At 48.6% G+C, this 12,109-nt stretch overlaps 1 protein-coding gene across 1 annotated transcript in view; it reads left to right on the plus strand.

Moving 5' to 3' along the window:
• Window positions 1-12,109, plus strand: part of ZDHHC17 (zDHHC palmitoyltransferase 17) — a 520,726-nt gene that overhangs the window by 160,221 nt on the left and 348,396 nt on the right. Inside the window, exon 4 of the mRNA XM_086919563.1 lies at window positions 2,880-2,957. Coding sequence (XP_086775689.1) covers window positions 2,880-2,957 — 78 coding nt within the window. The remainder of the gene's footprint in view (window positions 1-2,879; window positions 2,958-12,109) is intronic.

Below are 12,109 nucleotides of genomic sequence, written 5' to 3' on the forward strand. Positions count from 1 at the left end.
TGATGAATACTGCTCTGTAGAGAAGTGAGTGACAACCTGTTTTTGTCCAATCGCCCTACACCAACTTTCTTTTCGAACAAACTGGTTTTATGGGCCAGGGCAGTGTTGTTGCTGAAGGTGGCCACTGCCTTTTCATGTCAGTCAGTCTATTACTCTTCCAGCATTCTTTCTCCACCTAAAAAAGCAGGAGATAGTTTCCACTGTTTGGACCCCAAAAGTGTATTGAGCTTTTGCATTGACATTACCAAGGACCATTGGATGGACGATCAGCTCTTTGTGGGGTTCTCTGGGAAAAATAAAGGTACGGTGTTGTAGAAACGGACCATGTCACGATGTATAGTTCTTTTTAGATCTTACCTAGGCAGTGCATGTGTGCTTTCTCTCTGAGACATGCTGTATCTATATTATGGGATTCAAGCACCACCCATCTTTTTCATTGGCTCCTCTTACTGTCCTTCATAAATGCCAGTTTTTGTTTGGTGAAAGCACTTAGTCCCTCCTTTTGGATTTTTGTAGCCTCCCATGAGGACTGCCCCTGTTACATATGCTCTTACTCTTTCTGTTATTTATGATACTCTGTGAGCAGTCTTTTTTTTTTTTGCCTACCTCTGCTCGTGTTAGTGGCGTCCTTTGATAGTTCTTGCAGCCAGGCTCCAGAGTGCAGCCTTGATGGTCACATGACACCTCGTACGGCAGCTGCTGGGGCCTCTCCTCTGTTACATTGAGGGCTGGCCTGACGTTAGCCCACCCATGCAGCTCACAGAGCTGTACGGAGCTTACATGTACCAGAGAAGCTTGCAGTGACTAAAGGCAAGATAATGAAAAGACTTGTTGTATTATTGGAGTGTTTTTCCTTTTACTGTGCTTGGTGCCTGCACACTGGACCTACGGGGCTATATCTGCTCCTGTAGTCTCACCCACAGCGTGTGAAAACTGCGTCCCTTCCCTCTCTCTCCTTGAGACATGCTTATAATGCACTATCTTGGCCACCCCGAAGCAGGTGCCGAGGGGGTAACGTGGTCAGCAGCAGCGTTTGCAAAGCTAACGCGTGCACATTCCAAAGTTTTGAATTCTTTGAAACCAACAAAACGAATTGTAGACAAACAAATCTATCAGCACTGTATTTCTTGGTAATTGTATTTTATTGAAATTATGTAGTGGTTACTACCCCGACATGGGGGTCGATTCCGATGTCATACGGAAGGGCTCCGATCCGGAGCCCTTGTTTCAGACCGACTTGCTCTCAGTTCTGCACGGCCAAGTACGATGCCTGGAAACCATTAAGGCTGACCGAATCTTTTCCGAAAGGCATTTAGACCGGTCAAGCCGTTCTGGAGCCGATTCGTACAGCTCTGGACTCTGTTCCTGAACGAGCGAATACTATGACCAATTCGGACAACCTTTCCGACTCTGTTTACCTAGAACGAAACGGCTGCCGAAATCGGTCTTTGAGGGCCCCCCTTCACCCGTGGCCCTCCGAATCGTCCTGTGGGGGTACCCATGGTATCCCCTTTCCAACCACCCCAGTGTGGCAGCCACAATGGGGTGGCCGCCACAGGGTGCAAGGTTTTTCCCACCGATCGCTTTCTTCAATGGGCTCCAATTGAAGTCAAAGGGAGTCCGACCGAATCGTATCCGGATGCATGGTACTCGTTCGGTCGGACTCCACCAATCCGAATCGTAATGAAAGCATTCCTGAACTGATCGGTATCGGGCGAAGGTGTCTACGCCCTTATTATTGACTCAATGCCATGAATGCCTCCATTTAGATGATTGTGAAATTGTCCCTCGCTCTCAATATTTGATATCAACACGTTGTATGGGAGCCACTAATGTGAGCAGGCACCCAGGATAATCTGCTGCATGGCTAAACACTTATAAGGTTCCAAAGGCGAGACCTATTGGCTATGCCAATACTAGTTATTAAGATATGCTACAAATTGGCTAAGAAACCACTTCTAAAAAGGTCTGAGGACTTAGCGGATTTTATTTGTAGTATTTTTTAAAGAAACTTCTTTTGAAAGGAAGTTTATTTTAGAATTGTACTCCGGTGTTAAACTGTTAGGTAATTATTACATCGGTTGGGTATATTGTAAATTTTCATTTATGCACTTGTTTAAAAATAAGTTATTTACAGCAGAAATAAGACTTGTATAGGTGCTGAGACCAAAATTGGTGTCAATCTGTCTAGTGTAATACTATCCTAAATATATGGATTTATTAACTTTGGATGTGGGTTCCGTATGCAAGATTTGTATGGAAAAATGTTGTAATGGAAAGCTAATCGAAGATCAATGGGGCCCTGATTCAGGGCCAAGGAAAGACAAATTACCATGGAATTTTTCTCCCCCTGATTGAGTTGGTAGGTTTTCCCAAACCCAGATTTTGTGAATGTGGGAAAAACCCGACCTGTTTTTTTAATGTATTTTTTCTGCTCCCTTTTTTCTTATTGTTCCGGATGGCGACTGTGGATGGAAAAATTGTATGAGACTTTAGCTGCTACAGCAACAAAGTTTTTTTTTTTTCTCTGACTCTCTGCCAGAAGTTGCATTTTTCTTTCTCCCGACTCCTTCCGCCCCCAAAATACATATTAAATGTATACGTCAAACCCCATTGAATTGGGAATTCCAAGTGGTTTTAAGATAGTAAAAATTGATCCCATATGGTAATTACCATTCATTTGGATTTAACTCTTAATTTGGCTGTACTGGGATGGATTTACTGCGCAGGAATGGTACATTTCCATTACCCCCCCATAACAGCACAACCACACTCGCACTCACTCATAATTGGAGCCTTTGTGGTTAATTATGTTGTCCTCATCCAATAATTATTGGTAATTTGAAATGCAGAAGTAAATTGTGCTTTTTTAATTATAGGTACTACATATCGAAAGGCTCTGTTGTGGATCAGCTTGGAGGAGACCTCAATTCCACACCACTCCATTGGGCAACAAGGTGAAAGTTAAAGCATGTTTCAAATCTTTGATGTTTCATAATTATTTTAAAATGCAATATGATTAACTTTTTTTTAATCGAGGAAATCCTAAAAAAGCAGCAATAGGTGACTTTCTAGTGACAGTAAAAAAAAGCAGGTACTTCAAGTGTTTCTATGTAAGAAACACAGTGGTTTGAGAGAAATACAACGTTGTGGTAGAGGCAAATAAACTGTCCTTCAACCCTCTCGCCTATTTTCAAGCAGAGCTAATGCTCTCTTATGTTTCTGAACAGAAATAAAATAAAACCTTTTCTGACAAGTCTTCTCAAGGTACTCTCGCATAGTGTGCAAAAAAGATTTACTGGCATGCAACCTGAGTAATTAGCAGTGGTTGAGATTAATTCAAGCATTCCACTCATCACTTTTTGTTTGGTTTTGTAGTATAGTTGAAAGGAGGCAAGATGGCTCGGAGTTAAACTCTTCTTGAGGATGCCTAATGTGATCTGTGGATCATGAAGATGAATCCCAACAATACTACCTCTGCCCTCCATCTTTCTGAGTTTAAGAAATTGAGCACCATTAAATGTTGTAAAAGTAACAGTTGTCATAAATAGAGCTTCTAAGTAGGGGATGTGCAGGAAAGAGCACTATAAGTATGCACTTTTAATATTATTTTGCAATAGCACAAATCTTACACACACATAAATGTCTGCCTCTCCCTACTGAATCCCCAAGCACGGATCTACTCCACAATCACCAAGAATTAATGATTTGTTGGGGGGGGGGGGTGGGGGGGGGGATAGGGGAGGATACTCTTTCTGGCAATTGGGCAATGCTCCCCAGCGGCAAAAACTAATTTAGAAAAATGGCCTCTGATCCACAAAAGTATGCAGAACCCCAAATTCAGAGGTGCATAAATAACCTTTCAACAAAACCAATAACCTCAGTATCTTGTACACATTTAAAAAATAAATGCTTCTCTCAATCCCATTTTTCAATCATTAAATGTTGCCATATAAATTGTGTCATGAAAAAATAATTATAAGCTGCATGCAGCTCAGTTGTTGGCTCTGGGTGTTGTGTGTTTTTGGACAACCAACATACTATATATTTCACTGCTACCAGAAAGGTCTTACAAACATTACCGTGCACTACCTTTGTAAATGGACCATTGGGTAAAATAATTACAGGTGTTTTCACCAGTTGATTATTTGTCCTGCTTGCTTGCTATGTGGTTTGTATTACAACAATTATTTGCTTTAGGAAAACCAAGAACAATCTACACAAATTACCCCTTGCTTCAGTATAGGTCTCAGAAATGTATAGATTTCAGAATGAGCACATTAGTTTCACACTTGTTTTAGTCACAAACGCAAGTGGGTAAAAAAACACAAAAAATTGGAAAATTGTTAAACCGTTAAAAACTGGTTTAAAGGTTTTTCTTTTACCACTTTGCTTGTTGCTGAAGGCTGGGAATGTGTTGAGCTTAGAGCAACAGGACGTTTGTGGGTGTCATGTTTAGGAAAAATAAAAATAACACTTTTTTGCAGAAGAAAACCTTTGCTATATTTTGGCTATTTTCTCGGTTCCCTCAAAGGGAGTACACCTGGTTACCTTAAGAATCCTCAAGATGTGGGAAAAAAGGATGCACATTTGCCCTGGATTTCGTTTGTGGAAAAAAGTTATGGTGGGTTAATCACAAGCTACTACAAACATCAAAAATGTAGCTCCGCTTTGGGGCAGAAAAAGCCTCTGCAGCTAAGAGATTACGTTGTAGTGACTGGGTTTCTTCTTTACCCATTATGAAAATCCAATTAGCCTTCAAAATGAATTGTCCAAGTTCTGGACAGAAATCTTCCATATCTGACAGTTAGGATCCAGTAAGGCAGCCAGAGATGCTTACGTGTGGACCAATCCGCTTTCTCTGTTTATTTTATAATTCCTTCCTCTCAAGAGAACTGGTTCTAGGTCTTTCTGTGCTAGGGATAGTCCACCAAAAACACTGTATCCTGCACAGTTGAAGCTACTAGCTTAGACTTTAAACGTCTGTCCCTTAAAGAAATTGGATCAAGCGGCTTACCAGCAATAGGTAGTCCAACACAATGTACTCACCTGGGCCCATGCACACATTCACAACAACTTGGCAATATTTCCTGGGGTCATGTTTTATACATTTCCTACCATATCAAGATTAGTCAATTCTGGTTCTTAACTAATCTTTCACTGATCAAAAATGTTTTTTCCTCTGGTCGATGGACTATTAGTTGAACTAGTTGATGGTGAAATGACATAAATCAACTTACTTGCAAATATTAAATGATCACAGAGTCGGATGTATTTTAAATCTTTATCTAAGAATAATTTCATGTGAACCACTTGCAAAGTACAGAAGAGTCTCCGTCTATTCATTAGGAAGGAAGATTCAATAAATCAATTATAAAATGTATTCATTTTTACTACGCAATGACTATGCATGGAAAGTAGAGAATAGAGAGGAAAGGACATAGGCACATAAACAGACATATAATTATGGTAAAGTATGGTGTGAAAAACAATCCCCTGGCCAAGGGGCAGGGAAGGGTCCTCCAAGGAAAGATCTGGTAACCAAAGGCTTCACGACAGGAATCAGGACAGGACAGATGACCTCTCTATCACTGACGCTTGTGTAGCACCCCTCTTCCTCTTTGAGATTTTTCTGCGATCTTCTTCTAAATTAATTAGCCTAAGATATATGGTTCTGAAATTCAATCCTTCTTCAGCATCTCTCGTCACTTCAACAGCATCTTGAGCTCTGCAGCATTCAGCATCAACGTCTCATCGGGCAGCATCCCGTATCATGCTCTCTAACTAGCTAAGGACTACCTCAATTATACCCTACAATATTCATGTACCTCCCAATAATGTTTCAATATCATGAAACTTCTAACTGATTGGACAGGCAAGGGGAGGTGATAATCACACCATGCTTACATATTACGCTTTTCAGTTAGCCCTTTGTTAATAAACCCATCCCCTTTCATTCTTTATTCAAACCTTATTTCCCATCCGCATTCACAGTATTTTCGCAACATTTATAATGGCTTCCACAGTTTCTGCCATCCTGGTGAACTCTTCACCACTTTGTTCCTGGGCCAGGACACTCAGTGGCCTTGGCTTGTATTCAAGTTTGTAGTCATCGTTCCGGAGTCACTCTCAATAGGCATACACGGATGAACATTTCAGTCACATGATTCTGCTTGCTTCTGTCATACTCGAGAGGCCCAAAGGCGCACTAATAATAAAGTCAGGAAGACCGGTGTTATTTTCAAGAATAAATGATTTCACTGTATACCACCTATTTCTATTCTAACCCCATTTACTTATCAATACTTTCCCAGCGTTAGCATTAGTTAAATAACTTGATATGAAAGAGACACGTTAGTGATAGATTCCTTACCTTAGAATATCCCCAGGCGTCAGACTGGATCCGGAAATTTTTGCGAAGCACTACCCTTGCACGTCGGTAGGCGTCGTCTGCGGCTCCACGTCCGTCGGCGTCGTGGGCGCCGTGATGACGTCGTCGGAGTACTTAGATGCCGCCTCCGCGTGCTGACGTCAGTTCTGCGCTTGCTGGCGCAAAAAAAAGATCTGGAAAAAGCAGTAACCCGTAGTCATTTTTTGACTAACTTTTTGGATCATTTTTGATCATCTTTTTGAAGTCGATCGACCCCGGACGGTGCCTAGAGATGCCTGGTTTTAAGCACTGCGAGGATTGCGACCACACTATGTCGGTCACGGATCCTCACCGTCTGTGTCTCCTATGCCTCTGCGTCGACCACGACGACCAGACCTGCTCCGACTGCCGGGCCCTGTCTTCGAAAGCCATGCGGGAGCGGTACCGCAGGTGACTCGAACTCCGGCAGTCGGCCCGCACCGCGAAAGGTCCCGGTCCCACGGGAGGTCGAGGGACAGGTCGCGGGGTCGGAGCCATCACAGCTCCGAGAGTTGGCACCACTCCTCCGGGTCGAAGTCGTCGACAGGTAAGAAACACAAGAAGTCGAAGAGACGTCATCGCTCTTCTGACTCTCCCCGACGCTCGCACGACTCGGCCAGGGGTTCGGGTGGCAACGCCCAGGCGGCTCCGTCGGAGTCGCGGACGCGCGTCCTGCTTCACACCCTCCGGTCCCTGGGCAAGACGCGGCGCCAGAGGAGATCGAGCGCTTCCTCATGGCCATGAGGTCCCTCTCTCCTCCGACGGGCTCCGCGGCGCCTTCGGGCCCAGCGGACCAGTCTGGGGCCCCTAGCTGGTCGGGGTGCTTCGGCCTCGACGCCTTCGGGCCCGGCGCCGCAGGGCCCCAGGGTCCCGCCAGCGCCTTCGGGCCCGGCGCAGCAGGGCGCCACTGGATCCGCTTCGGGATCCGGGTCGTCGCCGGTGGACCTAACGACCCCCCCCCGGCGTAGGTCCATCAGGTGTCACCTCCGGCGCCGTCCTCGGGTGGCGCCGTCCCCCGATGCATCCCTCGCTCCGGTTCCGGCGTCGGAACTGCGCCGCTGGGCGCAGCTTCCGCGCCGCTTGGGGAGTTTAGCTTCTACAAACCGGCCTTATCGTTTGACGACCCTGACTGTCATTCTCGGCCGAGCCTCTGCTGCTGTTTAATGAAGCCTTGTCCGACGTTCTTTTGGGCACTTGGTCCAGGCCCGCTACGGGTTCGCCCGTAGATCGGAACGTGGCCAGACGCCACCGCCTGGTCCCGGGCGACCCATGTTTCCTGTCCACCCACCCCACCCCCGAGAGCCTGGTCATCCAGGCATCCAATTCCCAGACCGCATTCACGTCGGCTCCGCCGGACAGGGAATCCAAGAGGTATGAGCAGTACGGGAAACAGGCATCCAACTCCCAGACCGCATTCCCGTCCGCTCCGCCGGACAGGGAATCCAAGAGGTATGAGCAGTACGGGAAAAGATCTTCTCATCCCTTAGCTTGGGTCTGCGGTCTTCCAACACCGCATGCCTCTTGGGCCGCTACACCCACTCTCTGTGGGATACGGTTGCAGACTTGCTGCCAGAGTGTCTGTTGGAGGTACGGGCTAAACTCGGCCAAGCCCTTGTGGAGGGCCGGGATGCAGCCAGATATTCAATAGGGTGTGGGCTGGATACCACCGACTCTCTACGTAGAGCGATGGCAACGACGGTGGCGATTAGACGCCATGCCTGGTTGAGGTCCGCAAACTTTTTGGCCAATGTCAAAAACACACTGATGGACATGCCGTTTGATGGCCGTCGCCTTTTTGGCGACAAGGCAGACAATGCGCTTGAGCGCTTTAAGGACTCCAGGGCTATGGCCAAGTCCTTGGGCCTCTCGGCCCCGCGCCAGCTAACGGGTGCCTTTCGCTCCTTTCGTGGCCAAGGAAGGGGCGCCCCCACATGTGCCGCCAGCCACGCACCGCAGACTAACATCCAGCGCAGTGGCGGCTGTGGAAATCGCTGTGGAGGCGGTCGGGGACAACGGTGAGGCCAGTCCACACCCTTCCCCGCAGCATCCTCCTCAAAACCCTCCTAGTCAGTGCTTTTCGGCCCATGTGACGCCAGTGGGGGGCAGGGTTCGCCATCACCACTCTCACTGGTGCACTGTCACTTCGGACAGGTGGGTGCTGCAGATCGTCCGAAGGGGCTACTCCCTCCCCTTTGAGACGACCCCTCAAGCCATGCCACCGCAACACCACTGCGTATCGGGGGATCATTTGCGGCTTCTGCAGGAGGAAGTTTTGGCCCTCTTGGCCAAGGGGGCCATCAAGCGCGTTCCTGGGCCAGAAGTAGGATGTGGTTGCTACTCCCGCTACTTTCTGGTACCCAAGAAGGGCAAAGGGGGCCTACGCCCTATCTTGGATCTACGGAACGTCAACGGCTTCCTCCGGAGGGAGAAGTTCAAAATGCTGACTATGGCTCAGGTCTTAGCTGTCCTAGACCCAGGAGACTGGATGGTAGCGTTGGACTTGCAGGATGCTTATTTCCACATCCCCGTCCTGCCGGCCCACCGGCGCTATCTGCGTTTCATGGTAGGACACGAGCCCTTTCCGTTTACCGTGCTCCCCTTCAGCCATACCAGCGCCCCACGGGTGTTCACCAAGGTGATGGCGGTGGTCGCAGCTCATCTGCGCAGGTTAGGGGTTCAGTCTTCCCCCTACCTCGACGACTGGTTGTTGAAGGCGGGCTCGCCCCAGACAGTCGTCAGCCACCTCCAGACAACGGCAGACCTCTTGCACCAGCTGGGCAATGTGCCGAAGTCACACCTGTGCCCCTCTCAGAAGCTCCTTTTCATCGGAGTGGTTCTCGATGGTATACAGGCTCTGATTCCAATCATTCAGCCTTTATCCCGAGTTTCGGTCAGGTTGACGCTGCAGCTTCTGGGGCTGATGGCTTCCTGCATCCTTCTGGTGCATCACGCCCGTTGGCGGATGCGGGCTCTGCAGTGGGACCTGAAGTTTCAGTGGGCCCAGCATTAGGGCAACCTGTCCGACCATGTCCTGATCTCGGAGGGCACTGCGAGACAGCTGTGGGTCAGTGGCAGATCCCTCTCCCTTCCCCAACCGGAGCACGTAGTTGTGACGGACACGTCCCTCCAGGGCCGGGGAGGCCCCATGGGAGAGGCAGAGATCAGAGGCCTCTGGTCTCCGGCGGAGTCCTGGCTCCATATCAACCTTTTAGAGCTGCGGGCGATTCGTCTTGCACTGAAGGCATTCCTCCCCTCTGTCTGGGGGATTGTAGTGCAGGTGTTCACGGACAACACCACGGCCATGTGGTACTGCAACAAACAGGGTGGGGTGGGGTCGTGGACCCTCTGCCAGGAGGCTCTGCGCCTTTGGCAGTGGCTGGAACATCAGGGTGTGAGCCTGGTGGTTCAACACCTGGCAGGTTCTCTGAACGCCAGGGCGGACGAACTCATCCGCCGGTGCATGATGGATCACGAATGGCGTCTGAACTCGGACGTGACACAAGGCCTCTTTCAGCAGTGGGGAGAGCCTTGGTTAGATCTATTCGCCACCGAAGAGAACGCGCAATGTCATCAGTTCTGCGCGTTGGAATTTCCAAGGCGGCACTCGCTCGGAGACTCTTTTCGTCGCACGTGGAGTTGCGGTCTGTTGTACGCCTTCCCGCCTATACCACTTCTGCCCAGAGTGCTGAAGAAGATCAGGCGCAACTGTGCACAAGTCATCCTTGTGGCTCCGGACTGGGCACGAAGGTACTGGTATCCCGAGCTACTCTGTATGTCAGTCGATCCCCCAGTTTTTCTGCCTCTTCATGAGGACCTTCTGTCGCAGCAGCAGGGGACGGTCCTCCACCCGAACCTGTCCAGTCTCCACCTCCATGCTTGGAGATTGAGCGGCGACACATGAGGCCATTTGACTTGCCTCCTGAAGTCTGTAACCTCATTCTAGCAGCCAGGCGTCCCTCTACGAAGTCGGTATACGCCTGCAGGTGGAACAGATTTGTGGCATGGTGCACAGCAAAGGCTGTGGATCCTCTCTCTGCCCCTCTTTCTGAGGTTCTTCTCTTCCTTTTTTCTCTTGCCCAGCAGGGCTCTGTTCTGGGCACTATCAAAGGCTACCTTTCTGCTCTTTCAGCCTTTTTGAGGTTGCCTGATCAACCTTCTTTGTTCAAGTCCCCTATTGTTAATCGATTCTTGAAAGGCATCACACATACGTTCCCTCCTGTTTCCTTTGTGATGTCTCAGTGGGACTTGAACTTGGTTCTTACTTTTCTGATGTGCGCTCCCTTCGAGCCACTTCACAACTGTCCTCTCAGTCTTCTTACTTTGAAGACTGCCTTCCTGGTAGCCATCACCTGTGCCAGGAGAGTGAGTGAGCTCCAGGCTCTATCCTGTAAACCTCCTTTCCTTTCGGTCCATCCAGACAAGGTTGTGTTGCGGACAAGGCCCTTTCCAGCCCAAGGTAGTCACAGCCTTCCACATTGGGCAATCCATCACCTTGCCCACCTTCTTTCCGCCTCCGCATCCCTCAAGAGAGGAAGAGAGGCTCCACCTTCTGGACCCAAAACGTGCGCTCTCTATCTGGATTGCACACGCCAGTTCCGGGTGGATGACCAACTCTTTGTTGGTTACGTGGGCGCTAAGAAGGGAAAAGCTTTACACAAGCGGACCATCTCGCGGTGGATCATATTGTGTATCCAGGCGTGCTACTCCTTGGCTAAGAGTGAACCCCCTGTTGGGCTGAGGGCTCATTCCACTCGAGCCACTGCTACTACTACTGCCTTGGGCCGAGGAGTGCCCTTGCAGGACATTTGCCAGGTAGCTACGTGGGCCTCGCTGCACACGTTTGCAAGACATTATTGCCTGGACAGCCAAGTCCGGAGGGATGGCTTCTTTGGCCGTTCCGTCCTCCAGGACTTTCTGGTGTGATTATTGGTTCGCAGACCCACCACCGGGGTTGGTATTGCTGGGGTATCTATTCTAAAGTAAGGAATCTATCACGAACGTGTCTCTTTCAGATGCACAAGTTACTACTTGTGTAACGATATATCTGTAAGAGACATTAGTTAGTGATAGATTCCTTACCGACCCACCCATCCACCCCGTTCTGCGAACCGATATCTAGGATTAAGGTCATCTCCTTTCAGGGCCCTAGTTTCAAGGCACCAGTGTTGGTGTCTAAGAACTGACGTCAGCAAGCGGAGGTGGCGTCTAAGTACTCCGACGATGTCATCATGGCGCCGAAGACGGACGCGGAGCCGCAGACGACGCCTACCGACGCGCAAGGCTACTGCTACGCAAACATTTTCGGATCCAGTCTGACACCTGAGGATATTCGAAGGTAAGGAATCTATCACTAACTAATGTCTCTTACAGATACATCGTTACACAAGTAGTAACTTGTGCTTTTAGTTTCCTGCAAAGCAGATGCCAAGCATGTGAATTCAAAGCTGCCATCTTGTTAGCAACTTCCCAAGCAATTCCATCCAAGCGAAAGTACGTTATACTACGTAGATGCAGTAGATGCATGCCTACTAAAGATTCTCAGTTAGCGGCCATTTTAGAATCTCATGAGATACTAGTTAGTAAAACACATAGGCAAGTTTCTTCTTCCTTCGTGTAGTCTGTTGTGCATATTAATTTACACAATACAAGGTTAATACGGGGTTAAGAGTTGCGTGAGAGGATTGCATCCGAGCAAGTCTT

The sequence above is a fragment of the Lissotriton vulgaris genome, chromosome 1_1, assembly GCF_964263255.1.
Source record: "Lissotriton vulgaris chromosome 1_1, aLisVul1.2, whole genome shotgun sequence".
Lineage (NCBI taxonomy): Eukaryota > Metazoa > Chordata > Amphibia > Caudata > Salamandridae > Lissotriton > Lissotriton vulgaris.